This window comes from Schistocerca nitens, chromosome 7 (assembly GCF_023898315.1).
Source record: "Schistocerca nitens isolate TAMUIC-IGC-003100 chromosome 7, iqSchNite1.1, whole genome shotgun sequence".
Classification (NCBI taxonomy): domain Eukaryota; kingdom Metazoa; phylum Arthropoda; class Insecta; order Orthoptera; family Acrididae; genus Schistocerca; species Schistocerca nitens.
The window spans coordinates 466,627,522-466,647,040 of NC_064620.1; the positions used below are offsets into that span (position 1 = coordinate 466,627,522).

Genomic DNA, 19,519 nt, shown 5'->3' on the forward strand with positions numbered 1-19,519 from the left:
CATGGATACAATTCAAAGACAATGAAACCCTACACAGTACTTTCATTCCACACCATAAATATGACAAAAACTGACACTATTTGGACACTCATCCTCTCTGCTACACAGAAGTCTTTTTTAATTTTTTGACAAGGACACTGCATTATATTATGACAATACATCCACATGATGGATTCTGTTGTTTCCTCACTATGTTGCATACACAGCAGGAGCATCACTACCTATCAGTTTTGATTTGTGGTGAAAATTTCTCTGAATGTAGGTAAATAAAATTTTCAGCTATTTTAATAAAAGGAACTGGGAATACTGTGGTGTTTCACGTGGTCACACTTACCAGAGTCGATCAGAAGGTGGAGGTGGAATATTCAGCGTCAAAGTACCAACCAAGCCTCTAAGTTCCACAGAAAGAAGCAATCTTGTGTTGGAGACCTCTTCCATGGCTTTCTTAATATATTTGTACTCTGTAGCCTAAAAATTTAACATTATTTTTATTGTATGTAATAATAATAATAATAATAATAATAATAAAATAATAATAATACAGTGTTGCCACTATAAAATTGGCCCAAAAAATATTTTTAATTCTAAAAATAAAAAAGCTAATCTAATTCATTAACAGTAGAACTGTGCACCCAACTGTGTCTGCCCCAATTTCTAGTGGTGCTGTTGCTGCTTTAATTACATTTTATGAAATGTCGAAAATACTTATTGTGCAAGTTTTATTTTGGTCACCTTACAACAATTATATAATAATTACAACATACTAAATTTCGAGATAAATGTTAAAAGTGGCTCAAACATGATAATCAGATAGATTAGCTACCTTGAAAAATTTGCGGCAGAACATTCCAGGAAAAACTCTGAGAAAGTTTTGCATCTCTTTCTTGATCATATTACATTATTAGATTTCAACTTAACAGTTATTGGCTGAGAGACTCAAGTAATTAATGTGGATGGTAGGCAAATGGATCTGTGTGGCAGTGTTCAAAATTCCTTATCTGAAAATTAGAAACTTACCCAAACTTTTAAAGTACAGCAGTGAATCAGCGATTACACAGAACTATAGACATTGACTACTAATGTTAGCATGAATGTTAAAAAGGTAGGAGGAGAGTTCTGTTTAATAAGTGTGACAAAAAACAGGTTTCAAATTACTTGAGTAATCTACATCAAACACTCATCTCTGAGGCTGAAAATGTGGGGTATAAATGGACAAAATTTGATACTCCTTAGAGAGGTGTGTGCCAGATGAACCTGTCTGCAATATCAAAGTCATGCTGTGGTTGAACAGTTACATCAGATATTGTCTACAGGCAAAGAGAACTTCAGTGTAGATTCAAACATAGCCAATCCTTATTGAGAAACAATAACTAAATGAAACTAAAACGGATGTAAGGAAAGTTATGCACAGAATTTTCAATTAATTCAAAAGTAAAATAACATTTGCTCATCTGACAGAAAATTCTCCAATTTAGGTGTTGGGTTAAATTAGTAAATTATAATGGAACATATTATTATTATTATTATTATTATTATTATCTTTTCATCTGTGTGTTTCTGTAAGTGGTAGCAGGTGGACATGTGACGAGTTCCGCTGCATTGGTATTGTTCAGAAGTGTGTATTCTAAGTGTGAATCAGAAAATATCAAAAACACTTATCAAGATTGAGAAGCTTATTCATTCAATCATGCTGACAATACCAGTCTGTTCATATCTCCGCGGCGCGCCAAGAATCCTGCATCAAAAGGATCGAAGCTAACAAGAAGAATTCAGGTGAGCAGAGGAGGGGCGATCAGGAGCCAGTATCGTCATGCCAATCTCCAAGCATAATAGCGGTAACAAAACGGATGTACTAAAATTTACGAATGTTAGATGTTGAATATATGTGACTTACCAAACGAAGCGCTGGCAGGTAGATAGACACACAAACAAACACAAACATACACACAAAATTCCAGCTTTCGCAACAAACTGTTGCCTCATCAGGAAAGAGGGAAGGAGAGGGAAAGACGAAAGGATGTGGGTTTTAAGGGAGAGGGTAAGGAGTCATTCCAATCCCGGGAGCGGAAAGACACCTTGGGCGAAAAAAGGACAGGTATACACTCGCACACACACACACACACACATATCCATCCACACATATACAGACACAAGCAGACATATTTGGTCTTTAAATATGTCTGCTTGTGTCTGTATATGTGTGGATGGATATGTGTGTGAGTGCGAGTGTATACCCATCCTTTTTTCCCCCAAGGTAAGTCTTTCCGCTTCCGGGATTGGAGTGACTCCTTACCCTCTCCCTTAAAACCCACATCCTTTCGTCTTTCCCTCTCCTTCCCTCTTTCCTGATGAGGCAACAGTTTGTTGCGAAAGCTTGAATTTTGTGTGTATGTTTGTGTTTGTTTGTGTGTCTATCGACGTGCCAGCGCTTTCGTTTGGTAAGTCACATCATCTTTGTTTTTAGATATATTTTTTCCCACGTGGAATGTTTCCTTCTATTATATAAATATGTGTGTGTGTGCGAGGGAAACATTCAACGTGGGAATAATATATATGCTTGTTGCGAAAGCTTGAATTTTGTGTGTGTGTGTGTGTGTGTGTGTGTGTGTGTGTGTGTCTATCGACCTGCCAGCGCTTTCGTTCGGTAAGTCACATCATCTTTGTTTTATATATATAAACAAAGGTGATGTGACTTACCGAACGAAAGCGCTGGCAGGTCGATAGACACGCAAACAAACACAAACACACACACAAAATTCAAGCTTTCGCAACAAACTGTTGCCTCATCAGGAAAGAGGGGAAGGAGAGGGAAAGACGAAAGGATGTGGGTTTTAAGGGAGAGGGTAAGGAGTCATTCCAATCCCGGGAGCGGAAAGACACCTTGGGCGAAAAAAGGACAGGTATACACTCGCACACACACACACACACACACATATCCATCCACACATATACAGACACAAGCAGACATATTTAAAGACAAAGAGTTTGGGCAGAGATGTTGAGTCATTCCAATCCCGGGAGTGGAAAGACTTACCTTAGGGGGAAAAAAAGGATGGGTATACACTCGCACACACACACACACATATCCATCCACACATATACAGACACAAGCAGACATCTCACAAGCAGACATATTTTCCCACGTGAAATGTTTCCCTCTCTGCCCAGTTGTAACCAACACCTTCTCGCCTTTTTTCACACCAGATCTCCAGTTACTTTCCAGTTCACCTTTATCTCTCCCCATATATTTCTATTTTCATTTTCATTTCAGCCTCATTTTACCCTTTCCACCTTCTAATACCATGTCACCCTCACAACACCCCCACAACAACCGCATTAAGTTTTATTTACATTCCCTCCGCAAACATGCCTTCGCCCTAGCCAGATTACGCTCCCATATTCTATTTTCTCAGGCTTGTCTGACATTTGGCTTTACCCCCAAAGGCCTCACACTTAAAGTTCCCATCTCTGGCTGCAACCCTTCTTTCCATCAGTCCCTATACCAGTTCCAAAATGAACAATCCATTGCCCTGACCCACCTAATCCTTCACCTACACATCAACTCAGCCAATGAACACACCTGTCAACTCCTATCCTTAATAAAAGTCCTTAATCTTTCCTCTCCCACATCCACACCGGGTGTTCAGAGCATCCTCCTCCAGGCCAACCGTAAATTAGAACAGCATGCCACCCTCCACCTCAAAAAACTATCCAATCTCCTGGTTTCCCACCTCCGGAAAGGCAACTCACTCACACTTCACAACCTTTCCAGCAAAACCTCAACCTCCTCTCATTGCACACAAACCCAGTCTCTCCCATCTACTCAATCTCCCACTTCCAGCTCCACTCACTCCAAAACCTCAAAATTCCAATCAACACAATCTGGAACCACAACACCCTAATTCAGTAGTTAACCTTTCCTCCAAACCTCTCTCCCAATCCGAAACCTCTGTCCTATCCAAAGGCCTCACCTTCAGCCCCACTCCCAGATTCAACCAAACAGCCCTCGTCAAAGATTTACTGTCCTACACTCGTACTCTCTGCTGGAAATACGACTTTGCCATGAAGAAAAATGATCCTAATCCTACTCCTAATGATCCAACTCCCCAAGACACCATCCAAATTGAACCCTGCCTGGAACAGTTCCGTCCTCCGTCGCAGTAGGACCCACCTCCTCTCCCTCAAAATCACCCTCTCCAAACCTTCCAGGAATTTCTGACTTCCAGCCTTGCATCTCAATCCTTCTTAAAAAACCTTAATCCTACTCCCAACATCACCACTGCTGAAGCCCAGGCTATCCGTGATCTGAACGCTGACCGATCCATCGTCATTCTTCCGGCGGACAAGGGTTCCACGACCGTGGTACTTGATCTTCGGGAGTATATGGCTGAGGGACTGCGTCAGCTTTCAGACAACACCACATACAAAGTTTGCCAAGGTAACCCCATTCCCGATGTCCAGGCGGAGCTTCAAGGAATCCTCAGAATCTTAGGCCCCCTGCAAAACCTTTCACCTGACTCCATCAACCTCCTGACCCCACCGACACCCCACACCCCTACCTTCTACCTTCTTCCTAAAATCCACAAACCCAATCATCCTGGCTGCCCCATTGTAGCTGGTTACCAAGCCCCCACAGAACGTATCTCTGCCTACGTAGATCAACACCTTCAACCCATTACATGCAGTCTCCCATCCTTCATCAAAGACACCAACCACTTTCTCAAACGCCTGGAATCCTTACCCAATCTGTTACCCCCGGAAACCATCCTTGTAACCATTGATGCCACTTCCTTATACACAAATATTCCGCACGTCCAGGGCCTCGCTGCTATGGAGCATTTCCTTTCACGCCGATCAGCTGCCACCCTACCTAAAACCTCTTTCCTCATCACCTTAGCCAGCTTCATCCTGACCAACAACTTCTTCACTTTTGAAGGCCAGACATACCAACAATTAAAGGGAACAGCCATGGGTACCACCAGGATGGCCCCTCGTACGCCAACCTATTCATGGGTCGCTTAGAGGAAGCCTTCTTGGTTACCCAGGCCTGCCAACCCAAAGTTTGGTACAGATTTATTGATGACATCTTCATGATCTGGACTCACAGTGAAGAAGAACTTCAGAATTTCCTCTCCAACCTCAATTCCTTTGGTTCCATCAGAGTCACCTGGTCCTACTCCAAATCCCATGCCACTTTCCTTGACGTTGACCTCCATCTGTCCAATGGCCAGCTTCACACGTCCGTCCACATCAAACCCACCAACAAGCAACAGTACCTGCATTATGACAGCTGCCACCCATTCCACATCAAACGGTCCCTTCCCTACAGCCTAGGTCTTCGTGGCAAACGAATCTGCTCCAGTCCGGAATCCTTGAACCATTACACCAACAACCTGACAACAGCTTTCGCATCTCGCAACTACCCTCCCGACCTGGTACAGAAGCAAATAACCAGAGCCACTTCCTCATCCCCTCGAACCCAGAATCCCCCACAGAAGAACCACAAAAGTGCCCCACTTGTGACAGGATACTTTCCGGGACTGGACCAGACTCTGAATGTGGCTCTCCAGCAGGGATACGACTTCCTCAAATCCTGCCCTGAAATGAGATCCATCCTTCATGAAATCCTCCCCACTCCACCAAGAGTGTCTTTCCGCCATCCACCTAACCTTCGTAACCTGTTAGTTCATCCCCATGAAATCCCCAAACCACCTTCCCTACCCTCTGGCTCCTATCCTTGTAACCGCCCCCGGTGTAAAACCTGTCCCATGCACCCTCCCACCACCACCTACTCCAGTCCTGTAACCCGGAAGGTGTACACGATCAAAGGCAGAGCCACATGTGAAAGCACCCACATGATTTACCAACTGACCTGCCTACACTGTGATGCATTCTATGTGGGAATGACCAGCAACAAACTGTCCATTCGCATGAATGGACACAGGCAGACAGTGTTTGTTGGTAATGAGGATCACCCTGTGGCTAAACATGCCTTGGTGCACGGCCAGCACATCTTGGCACAGTGTTACACTGTCCGGGTTATCTGGATACTTCCCACCAACACCAACCTATCCGAACTCCGGAGATGGGAACTTGCTCTTCAATATATCCTCTCTTCCCGTTACCCACCAGGCCTCAATCTCCGCTAATTTCAAGTTGCCGCCACTCATACCTCACCTGTCATTCAACATCATCTTTGCCTCTTCACTTACGCCTCGACTGACATCTCTGCCCAAACTCTTTGTCTTTAAATATGTCTGCTTGTGAGATGTCTGCTAGTGTCTGTATATGTGTGGATGGATACGTGTGTGTGTGCGAGCGTATACCCATCCTTTTTTCCCCTTAAGGTAAGTCTTTCCGCTCCCGGGATTGGAATGACTCCTTACCCTCTCCCTTATGGGTACTTTCCAATCCTTTTTTAATAATTCTTTAAAAATTTCCCTTTTAATTATGTAAACAGCAAATTTTTATTAAGATTTCCAATCTATATATCTAATTTCAAGTCCCTCCACCACTATTAAAAATAGATTGAGGCCATCTATCCAGTTCTGCACCAAAACAGAGGACAACAGAGATAAGAGCAAAATATTTGATTCTGTCTTCTGAATCGCTTCTCTGAAGAAGATTATAGTGTGATAACCCTTCTCAAATGTCCCACAAATACAAAAATGACTATTGAGATTTGTGACTGTGGGGTACAGATCAACTACAGCCATTGAACAGAGGGATCACAAACAGATCTGATGGAATACCTAAACAATTTTACATGTAATACAAGTGAAAGCACTTGCACCTCTTCTAGGAATAGTCTATCATGAGTCACTGTAGAAACAAAGTTTTCCAGGTGATTGGGAAAATGAGATAGTCAGTCCTGCTTTCAAGAAGGGCCATCAAACAGATGAACAACTACATACCTATACCAATGATGTCAATCTGTTGTAGAATATGAGAACAAATCTTATGTATTATAACCTTTGTAGCAAATTTGCAACATTAAAAAAATAGAGTAAAATGAAGGAAGACTGGCAAAGGATTGACATGTGGCACTGAGACTGGGGTTTGACCCTCAACATAAATGAATGTAGCACATTGTGCATTAATAGTTGGAGAGATATATCATTGAGTGCATGATTGCCAAGCAGTCACTGTAAATAGTCAAATTCAATCAATTTTGGGAGGAAGTGTACATCACAATTTAAAATGGAATGATGAGATCAAACAAAAACGTAAGAAAGGCAGACCTAGACAGAGATTCACTGGGAGAATCCTCAGGATATAGACAATGCATGAATGAGACAGGTTAGAAAACCTCTGTTGCTTCTCAGTCTAGCACACTTACAAAATAGGACTGACAAAGGAAATAGAGAAGATACAAAGATAAGCTGCATGTTTTACTATGGGTTCATTCAGAATGTGTGAAATGATCATGGAGTTGCCCATCAAGCTCCACTGAAAAATACTGCAAGAAAGGATTGTGTATCATGGTATGGTTTACTGTAAAATTCAGAGAATGTACATTTTTTAGAATAGTCAACCAACATTTTGGTGCCTCCTCTAAATAGATTCAAGTTCTTATAGAGACTTAAGGGAAAGGGGTTGGGGCAGGGTGGGAGGAGAGTGACAGTGGTAAATGAAGCACCTACCACTACACACTGTAAGGTTGTGATACCATCTAACGGTCAACCAAAAAGGTCTTCATCAGGTGTCCATGTTAGTTAGTTTTTGACTGGCTTATGATAGTAACAAATCTGTATCTGACCCAAACTGTTGTTCCCAAAGACTCGCTTCAACAGCAACTTTAAAAATAGGACTTTACACAGATTTGCAGCTCTTTTAGATCAACCATCACAAAACTGCCAACCAAGAAAAACACAACAATTGGAATATGCTCATAACAACGAACCAAACCAATCTGCCCATATCCATCTGCTACACTGATTAAAGAGGGATTTATGGGAAGACATTTAGCAATATTTCAATGTACTTGTAACTAAAAGCTTTCAAATTTCAGGAACTTTTGGATATAACACCTCACCAGTGCCATACTCGCACAATTAATTTTTCTGTATTATATATTAAGGGGTGAAATACACTTTCAGCAGCCTTTTGACCAACAGACTGAATTAAGGTATTTTTCTACAAGTGCAAAGCCAGGTGAGTTGTGTTTTGCACCACATATTTGTAGACATTAGGCCTAGGAGTGGTGTAGAGTAAGTATTTCTATTACTTGATATTAATCAAGATACTAAGTTCACTTTTAAGTGTTCCTTGAGTAACATGCTTAATGCTTTTACTGAAGCTACTGCCTGTATTTCTCTTATAATTATTATTTGGAAATTCCAAGTATTTTATTGTTGTTGTTGTTGTTGTGGTCTTCAGTCCTGAGACTGGTTTGATGCAGCTCTCCATGCCACTCTATCCTGTGCAAGGTTCTTCATCTCCCAGTACTTACTGCAACCTACATCCTTCTGAATCTGCTTAGTGTATTCATCTCTTGGTCTCCCTCTACGATTTTTACCCTCCACGCTGCCCTCCAATGCTAAATTTGTGATTCCTTGATGCCTCAAAACATGTCCTACCAACCGATCTCTTCTTCTAGTCAAGTTGTGCCACAAACTTCTCTTCTCCCTAATCCTATTCAATACCTCCTCATTAGTTACGTGATCTACCCACCTTATCTTCAGCATTCTTCTGTAGCACCACATTTCGAAAGCTTCTATTCTCTTCTTGTCCAAACTAGTTATCGTCCATGTTTCACTTCCATACATGGCTACACTCCATACAAATACTTTCAGAAACGACTTCCTGACACTTAAATCTATACTCGATGTTAACAAATTTTTCTTCTTCAGAAACGCTTTCCTTGCCATTGCCAGTCTACATTTTATATCCTCTCTACTTCGACCATCATCAGTTATTTTAATCCCTAAATAGCAAAACTCCTTTACTACTTTAAGTGTCTCATTTCCTAATCTAATTCCCTCAGCATCACCCGATTTAATATGACTACATTCCATTATCCTCGTTTTGCTTTTGTTGATGTTCATCTTATATCCTCCTTTCAAGACACTGTCCATTCCGTTCAACAGCTCTTCCAAGTCCTTTGCTGTCTTTGACAGAATTACAATGTCATCGGCGAACCTCAAAGTTTTTACTTCTTCTCCATGAATTGTAATACCTACTCCGAATTTTTCTTTTGTTTCCTTTACTGCTTGCTCAATATACAGATTGAATAACATCGGGGAGAGGCTACAACCCTGTCTCACTCCTTTCCCAACCACTGCTTCCCTTTCATGCCCCTCGACTCTTATAACTGCCATCTGGTTTCTGTACAAATTATAAATAGCCTTTCGCTCCCTGTATTTTACCCCTGCCACCTTCAGAATTTGAAAGAGAGTATTCCAGTTAACATTGTCAAAAGCTTTCTCTAAGTCTACAAATGCTAGAAACGTAGGTTTGCCTTTTCTTGATCTTTCTTCTAAGATAAGTCGTAATGTTAGTATTGCCTCACGTGTTCCAACATTTCTACGGAATCCAAACTGATATTCCCCGAGGTCCGCTTCTACCAGTTTTTCCATTCGTCTGTAAAGAATTCGCGTTAGTATTTTGCAGCTGTGACTTATTAAACTGATAGTTCGGTAATTTTCACATCTGTCAACACCTGCTTTCTTTGGGATTGGAATTATTATATTCTTCTTGAAGTCTGGGGGTATTTCGCCTGTCTCATACATCTTGCTCACCAGATGGTAGAGTTTTGTCATGACTGGCTCTCCCAGGGCCATCAGTAGTTCTAATGGAATGTTGTCTACTCCTGGGGCCTTGTTTCGACTCAGGTCTTTCAGTGCTCTGTCAAACTCTTCACGCAGTATCGTATCTCCCATTTCATCTTCATCTACATCCTCTTCCATTTCCATAATATTGTCCTCAAGTACACTGCCCTTGTATAAACCCTCTATATACTCCTTCCACCTTTCTGCCTTCCCTACTTTGCTTAGGACTGGGTTGCCATCTGAGCTCTTGATATTCATACAAGTGGTTCTCTTCTCTCCAAAGGTCTCTTTAATTTTCCTGTAGGCAGTATCTATCTTACCCCTAGTGAGACAAGCCTCTATATCCTTACATTTGTCCTCTAGCCATCCCTGCTTACCAATTTTGCACTTCCTGTCGATCTCATTTTTGAGACGTTTGTATTCCTTTTTGCCTGCTTCATTCACTGCATTTTTATATTTTCTCCTTTCATCAATTAAATTCAATATTTCTTCTGTTACCCAAGGATTTCTATTAGCCCTCATCTTTTTACCTACTTGATCGTCTGCTGCCTTCACTACTTCATCCCTCAGAGCTACCCATTCTTCTTCTACTGTATTTCTTTCCCCCATTCCTGTCAATTGTTCCCTTATGCTCTCCCTGAAACTCTCTACAACCTCTGGTACTTTCAGTTTATCCAGGTCCCATCTCCTTAAATTCCCACCTTTTTGCAGTTTCTTCAGTTTCAATCTGCAGTTCATAACCAATAGATTGTGGTCAGAATCCACATCTGCCCCTGGAAAAGTCTTACAATTTAAAACCTGGTTCCTAAATCTCTGTCTTACCATTATATAATCTATCTGATACCTTTTAGCATCTCCAGGATTCTTCCAGGTATACAACCTTCTTTTATGATTCTTGAACCAAGTGTTAGTTATGATTAAGTTATGCTCTGTGCAAAATTCTACAAGGCGGCTTCCTCTTTCATTTCTTCCCCCCAATCCATATTCACCTACTATGTTTCCTTCTCTCCCTTTTCCTACTGACGAATTCCAGTCACCCATGACTATTAAATTTTCGTCTCCCTTCACTATCTGAGTAATTTCTTTGATCTCGTCGTACATTTCATCAATCCCTTCATCATCTGCGGAGCTAGTCGGCATATAAACTTGTACTACTGTGGTAGGCGTGGGCTTCGTATCTATCTTGGCCACAATAATGTGTTCACTATGAGGTTTGTAGTAGCTTAGCTGCATTCCTATTTTTTATTCATTATTAAACCTACTGCTGCATTACCCCTATTTGATTTTGTATTTATAACCCTGTATTCATCTGACCAAAAGTCTTGTTCCTCCTGCCACCGAACTTCACTAATTCCCACTATATCTAACTTTAACCTATCCATTTCCCTTTTTAAATTTTCTAACCTACCTGCCCGATTAAGGGATCTGACATTCCACGCTCCGATCCGTGGAACGCCAGTTTTCTTTCTCCTGATAACGACGTCCTCCTGAGTAGTCCCCGCCCGGAGATCCGAATGGGGGACTATTTTACCTCCGGAATATTTTACCCAAGAGGACGCCATCATCATTTAATCATACAGTAAAGCTGCATGTCCTCAGGGAAAAATACGGCCGTAGTTTCCCCTTGCTTTCAGCCGTTCGCAGTACCAGCACAGCAAGGCCGTTTTGGTTAATGTTACAAGGCCAGATCAGTCAATCATCCAGACTGTTGCCCCTGCAACTACTGAAAAGGCTACTGCCCCTCTTCAGGAACCACATCTTTGTCTGGCCTCTCAACAGATATCCCTCCGTTGTGGTTGCACCTGCGGCACGGCCATCTGTATCGCTGAGGCACGCAAGCCTCCCCACCAACGGCAAGGTCCATGGTTCATGGGGGGGAGTATTTTATTATCATAATTTATCTGATACCAGTAGCATAGTGATTGTGCCCTCAGATAACATATGTAAAGCGCTTTTTTATGTCTCCAGTGCATCATCTAAATCCTCAGTTAATTAGTCTTAATGTGAAATGTTGTTGATCCTTCTAGGATCAACTCTAAAGAAAACAACATTTTGCTGAGGCAAAAACTGAAATTGGAAGGAAGAAGATACACATATTTATGTTGAGGTGGTGGATACTGTACTACTTTTAACTTGAGTTCTTGAATCTTCCTCAAAATTAATGACACTTTCTCAAGTGAAACTTCCTGGCAGATTAAAACTGTGTGCCGGGCCGAGACTCGAACTCACAGTTTTAATCTGCCAGGAAGTTTCATATCAGTGCACACTCCGCTGCAGAGTGAAAATCTCATTCTGGAAACTTTCTCAAGTGCCACTGATTAGTACAAATGGAACTTGTGTCATTAGAAATATTCTTCATGACAATATAACAATGACATTGTTACACTTTCTGTGAGCCACCATAGATTGACTGATTTAAAAAAAAAAATTGTAAAGTGAAAAGCTAAGAGCAGCACATCCAGCAGGTGATGTGTAAGTTGTAAGTGTAACAGAGTTGGTTACCTTCTAGAAATTGTGGCACTCCATGGTAGGTTGTCCGATTTGTGCGAGGGGACCAAACAGTGAGGTCATCGATCCCGGTGGATTAGGAAAGGATGGGGAAGGCAGTCAGCTGTGCTCTTGTAACGGAATCATCCTGGCATTTGCTGAAGCGATTTAGGGAAATCACGGAAAACCTAAATCAGGATGACTAGATGCGGGTTTAAGCCGCCGTCCTCACGAATGCAAGTCCAGTGTGCTAACCACTGCACCACCTTGCTCAGTTTCACTCCATAAAAATTATTGCATCTGTCTGACAGTCATATGCTCTGCACACCAATTAGGCCATGCAGGCAGCTGTGCCATTATGAGGACGTGTGTAAATGGCTTTCATCAACATTGAGATATTTCCTTATATGGCCTGGGCAGTATACCATGGAACTGGACATCGTCTCCACAGTGTCTGGGGTTGCCAAACTTGCCAACAGGCAGTGTGTGTGTTGCAGCAGAGAGTGCTGTTGGCAGGGCACTATTTTGCTACAACAAGTCACATATCCTCACAGTGCCATGAATATATCCGTCTGTGCCTGTCAGCAGACTACATTCTAGTAGCATGAGATGCAAGACCAACCTGCAGAAGTGAGGCCTTATTGTGAAGTCAAGTTTTTGCAAGTGTGATGCTGTGCGGACTAACAACCATGCCCTACAGTGTTCTTCATCTACAGCCACAAGAGCTGTGGGAGAGCTGATGAGAGCGACACCCAATGCACTCTATGTGGCCAGTCTCTGGTCAACCATTGTGTAAACTGACATCAACAATTGATTTCCTTTTGTTGATTATATACATTGTACTTCTGCCATGATAATAAATAAATCACCACAACTTTAGTTGGCAACATGAAAAAACTTAATGCTACTTAGTTGTTGATGCTATCCAGTGATGTAAAATCTGTTATCTACTGGAAAATTTCTTGTTTTTAGTACTCACTATGTAATTATTATTATTTTTTATGACTAACACTACCATCATTGACTTTTTGTTGCATAACTTTCAATTTTTATTATACTACTGTGAGTATTGCTCTTTTCCGTGATTGTGATGCTTACACATTCCCTTGGGTGACCCTCTTATTAAATACAAATTATAAATGAAATGACCATTGTTATCAAAATAATTACTATAACTGAAGTAACAATTAGTATGCTTGAAGCTAGTCTCTTAAATTTATTTTCTTTGGTTGCTGCACTGGCCTTTCTGGCCCTATAAATTTTTACTGTTTTAACAATTAAAACACAAATTGTTGATGGTCTGTAATATTTATATTGTATTATATTGGCCAAACGAGATGCCTAGCCAACCCCTAAAAGAGGAATGAGACAAACAGGAAACAAGGTAAAGCCATCAAGAACCACAGAATGAAATGTACAAGACATCTGTTACTGAAGACACAGGAGGTGAGGGAGTCAGTGGCTACTTGGGGTGTCTGGTGCCAACCGGTGAAAGTGGCCACAGGATGGTCTCCAACCATCACTGTGAGACAAGATGAAATTGTCAGGTACCAGCGTTTGTTTTAGTCAGCTACAGGCATGCAGAAATTTTCACAATAACAAAAGACGCTCAAGGACACAGCTGAATAAAGGACACACCCACGGGATGCAAAACACGAGGGTCGGAACTTAAATAGCGGCAACTATTTATTCACAACCGATACAAAAGAGTTACATGTTTGCACCTGTTACTGTCCTTCAAAGTAGTCACCAGCATTGTGTAGAACCTGTTGCCAGCAATGTGGAATGCGTAGTACACTGTTAGCAGAGCCCGTTCTGTTGATGGTGCGAATGGAGCGGTCTAAAGTTATGGTGATTCTCGTGTACTACTGTGATGGTGTTATCCTAATACATTACGTTCCTGCACGGCAGACTGCCAATGTGCAGTATTACTGTCTGTTTTTGGAGCACCACCTGCGACCAGCTTTGCCAAAGAAGCGGCGACTCTTTCTGTACAACCCAGCCGTCATTTCGCACGACAATGCTCAGGCACATACAGCGCAAGCTGTGGCTGTTCTGTTCGGTCGATGGGACTGGGAAGTACTGTACCGTCCACCATACTCCTCAGACTTATCCTCGTAACTTTAATTTGATTCCAAAGATGAAGGAATGCCGGTGACTACTTTGAAGGACAGTAACAGGTGCAAACATGTAACTCTTTTGTATCGGTTGTGAATAAATAGTTGGCACTATTTAAGATCCAACCCTCATATTTGCTAGAATTATAGGAAAAACAATCTGCCTAATAAGCAAGTTTCTCTCAACCAAAATTTTCTCAGCAAATGTCTGGGTCTTTCAGCACAAGAAAAAAAAATGAGGGTGTTATTCAACAACTTTGATCAGAACAACAACTTGAACAAGCCAATTAGATGTTTGGACACACCCACTAAAAATATCGCAGAGCACTATGGGAGAGATCGTTCTAGTGTAGGAGTTCACTGTTAGACGTCAGACAAGAGACTCTTGACACACACTGCACATACCTCAGAAGTCACACCATACTCTGGTTTTGAGTGTAATGATCATTAGTGGATCACAGTTAGTAGACACCTTCTTACATCCACATCTGACTGGACCTGAAAGACGAGCAGTGCCTGCCACACTCATGCCATACCAAACATGATGTCTGACAAATCTAGCACGTATTAGGCCAGAACAACAAGGCACCCCTAAGTACTCCTGTCATACTTCACTCGCCAATGTGCCATTTGTCTCTCAGTAACAATAACTAATATGTTTGATAACGAACCTGAGAAATTTTCATAATAGGATGGGCATATTATTGTTTATTATTTCAACAGTGGTGATGAAGAAACAGTAATTCTTGCTAACCACTTCATTCCCTGCTATCACTGTTTAAGGACACATTGAATGCTTGGTCATGCTCATTACTATAAACACCACATTTCCTCATCTCAAATACTGTTTCCCTCATTACCACACCTCTTTAATTTTAGAGGGAAAACCACAAGTTAAAGGAATATGCACAACAATCACCTCGCGTGTACAAAATTATGGACATGCCTAAACTATGCTTCTAGTGATGACAGTCAGGAATGCAGATCAATCTTTTTTACTTCCTGACATCTTCGGTAGTAGTGAATGGATTAAACAGCCTGAAGTAGCCTGCCCGTAAGCAAGCGATGGAGCTACTAGTCACATATTCTAATGCCAGTTATTGTGCACAAATGAAAGAAGTGAGCCATCTCTTCTATAACTGAAGTTTCATTCAATCCTCCTGTATTAACATCACTGAATTCACGTATTTCCACTAAATTTGTGTATACGTTGCTTGGGGTTGACAGGCCGGGGAAGTGAGGTGGCAGCGGTGGCTTGTATATCCGATCTGACATCAAACATAAAGTGTTAAGTATGACGAACCCTATAGAGAAAAAAAGATAAATTCAAATTCACCAAAATAAGTCTACTGTGCTAGAAGTGTTTAATTAGTGTATTCTAAGAACTGCCAAGCACTCTGGTGTCCTTCCACTTAGCAGTGTACTCTCTTCAGTTTCTATATGGGAATTTCACTGTAATGGGAAAATGTACATAGACTTGGTGAGAAATGCACCATCCCCAATGAACTGAGAAGATTATCTCATTCCAATATGAGCTTTTTTTTCACTACAATGCAAAACACTATGTGTGACACAGCCATATCGTCGTACATGGTGAAGGGCAATGAAGAAACAGACATTGCGCAAATATCAGCTTCTGGCCTCTCAGTACGACATAAAATCTGTAGTCTACTCATCACAGTCATAAGTGACATACTACACCAAATGAGAAGCACGAAAATTGAACATTAAGATCACGACACATTGATAGTGAACAGCTTAGAAACTCTACAACAGAAAATAACTATGTATCCCATAAAAGATGGGAAAATTTATGAATTTGAAGATAAGCTCAGGATTTTCCTTGAAAACACACTCCATCACCATGTGGCCGAAAACTAAGCCACAAATTATGAGGAACAGAGATGCCCATCAGATTATTAATTAAATTCTGATGCCTGAATATTAAGAATGGCAGAAAATGCTGTAAAACAGGATAAAGCAGTTCTACACTGTGTGTACATGAGGCACACTCATCCTGTTATGTGTAAATATATTAGTTCCACAATTCTGTGGAAGTATGGACATGATAAAGAAAAAAGAAAAAAAAATCAGGAACTGTTTTCCAGGTTTCAGCTGACAAACTCAGTGAATGTTTTCAGCATCAGACAGTCACCATTCTGCTGCAAATCACCATCTGTCAGAGATCCAAGACTATTTATTTAATTATTTTAATTTCTCTTTTGGCTTTCTGTGGACACTTTTCAGTTTCTCACTTCTTCCACTTCCCAAGCATCCTCATAATCTGAGTTTTAGCCTCCCTTTGTCAGTTAGTTAGGGACTTTTGCTGTTTCTAAGTTTCCTGAACTCTTTGTGTGTGTCTATTATTATTCTGTAGCTGTCCCTGCCCCTCATGTCTTCTGTGCTTAGACACAATTCTACTAAGTCTTTCGTAGCTTCTTTCTTTCATACATGTTGTGAGGTTCACATATTTCTTAGTGTGTTCTAAGACCCTTCTGGGCAATCTGCTGGAATTCATTTTATGGACATGCCAAGCCAGTCTGTTCTTCATTTTATTAGTCAACCCACTGCTCTGTGTGCGCACAGCTCCTGGTTTCACCTTTACCTTCAAATGTTCCCTTGTTTTCTAGGTCCAATGTCTTCCTCAGTATTTCATTCTCTGTATTTCTCTTTCCCTTGGTTTCTGTTTTCTTGCTGCACATTAGACATTCAGATGCATGCAGCACTTGTGGCCTTATAACCATTCTGTAGTGCCTCAGTATATTTTTGATGGATATTTATTTACTGTTGTATATGTGTTACAGGAATTTGTGACCTAATTCCTTTTTGCTAATCCTATTTTTACTACCCCTTCTGTCTCATCCATTTTGCTGTGTTCATTCCTGTACATACAAGCATTTGTCAACTTTCTTGAGTACCCCATGTTTTGCTTTCCTGTCCCTCATCTCATACATAAATTGTATCTTTTATGGAATATTTTCAGGTCCACTTTCTGCAATACTACATGTAGCCTTCTCTGGCCTTCTCTTTTGCTTAGGATCACCATTTCATCAGTGAAAGCTAAGCATTCAATGTTCAGACTGTCCTTGTGATCCATTATTATACCTATTGTGCCTTCTTTCTCAAATCGTTCTCTCTGTTCCTGGATTATTTTTTCCAAAAGTAAATTAAATAGCACTTTTAAAAGCCCTAGCTTCTCTTCCACTTCTGTCTTGATCCCGAAGGTTCTGACATTTTTCCTGGAATCATACTTAAGAATGGTGATTTTACGATTCTCCTTGATTACTTCTCTGGTCTTCTGGTTTATAGGAAATTCCTCTATCTCTCTCTCTTTTCTTTCTTTCTTTTTTTTATCATTATCATTTTGAGAGAATTTGTATGGAACTAGCAACAGGCAAATCCTTCTGTAATTATTCAAAACTTTGGGGTCTCCTTCCTAGTGTAATGGGTATATGATCACTGTCTTCAAATCCTCTGGTATACCCTCCTTTTCACACATATCTTTCAGTAATCTAGTTATGTTGACTAGCATTACTGGCCCATTTTATAATTTCAGTTGATATCTAGTCTTCTTGTGTCAATTTGAGTTTCTGCTGACATCTCTATTGTAATAACAAAGACAGCATGAAAACTGTCTTCCCATAAGTTTATGCACGATGATAACTTACTCAGGACAATAGACTCTGGTGTGCAAAATTTAAGGATGAAATGTCCCTTGATGAACTATGTGCCCCCACCTCTCTCCATATGAGGATACACATAGATTTGTCCAACATGATGATTTTGGTGATCCAGGTGGTATTGTGTGGGGAGGTATAATGCTGCAGGCATAATGTTGCATTGGCATACTGACCTCCAAAGTTTTGAACATGGTACACTCATCATCAACATTACTGTGACACCGTACTCCTTCGCCATGTGCATCTGTTCAGGGATGCATTTGGCCCTGCCTTCACTTTTAAGGATGACAACGTGTGAAGGCATTGATCGGTCCAGATGAAGGAGCTCTTGGCATGAGAGGATATTACGTGACGAGTAGCCTGTCCTGCCTGTCCCCTTGACTTCAATCCCATTGAGCATGCGTTGGATGTGGTGGGGAGATGCACTGCAGCATGTCCACAGGCACCAATCACTATCCAGCATTTGTCAACTGTGCTGGTGGAGGAGTGGAACAGCCTACTGCAAGAACTCCTAACCAACCTTGTGGCCAGCATGATGGCATGTTGCAGAGCATGCACTGCTGTCTGGTGATCATACACCCTGTTAAGAAATACATCCTACCGTTTGTAATGCCCAGGAGACCACTGCAAATTGAGATGACTTCTGTGTAATTATTGTCTTTGTATGAAAGTGTCATTTCTGTTTGTCTCGTTACGTAATTCCTTCAGTTACCTTCTTTACTGTACTGTAGAGTACTATACTGCAGCAGTTCTGTATGTGTGGTCCAAGTTTCATCATGCTATGTTACTTGGCAGTGACAATCTTGCACATCAGTGTATTTAACTCATACACTTTCAACTGATGAAACATTACAATAGAATAAATACGAAAAGCACCAGTGGAAATCTCTGCTGGAGTATAGGCAATGTCTATCTTAGCGTAACTATTACCAATAACACTGTGGAGAGTGTGATAGCAGGTCTGACTGACATTATTTTATTTCCTTTTACAAACAAGATATATCCCACTCCATGAAATTAGGCATGTCCCCAATAGTATCCAAAGACCTGGAAAATGTTGTCAATGAAAGATAGTATACTTGCGGACACCTTCAACCTATATAATTATTAATCAAGTTTTAACAGACACTACAGCACAAGCTCTTCAGTAATTAAGGTAATTGATGATCCAAAATTTGACACACCAAAATACAAAAAAAATTTGACACATTAACTTTGGCAGCTCTAAAAAATGCAACAGCTAAAACTTCCCTACAGTGTGCTGAATATAAACCTATCTATCTTTTAGTCTACTCTTCACAAACAAACGTTAACTTTCCCTTCCTGCTGCAGATAATAATGTTTTTATTTTTTGTATCAGTACTGTTTCCAAGTGCTATATTCCATCTTTAATGTAAACCCCATTGCAATATGTGTAATAAAGAAGTCAATGATAAAACGTAAAGAATGCCTGGTGAGATGTAAG

The 19,519-nt window shown here is 40.9% G+C and overlaps 1 protein-coding gene across 5 annotated transcripts in view; it reads right to left on the reverse strand.

The window, feature by feature from the left end:
• LOC126194848 (testis-expressed protein 2) overlaps positions 1–19,519 on the reverse strand; it is a 407,145-nt gene that overhangs the window by 76,807 nt on the left and 310,819 nt on the right. For all 5 annotated transcript variants that reach the window (XM_049933193.1, XM_049933191.1, XM_049933190.1 and 2 more), the window contains exon 13: positions 335–468. In XM_049933193.1, coding sequence (XP_049789150.1) covers positions 335–468 — 134 coding nt within the window. The remainder of the gene's footprint in view (positions 1–334; positions 469–19,519) is intronic.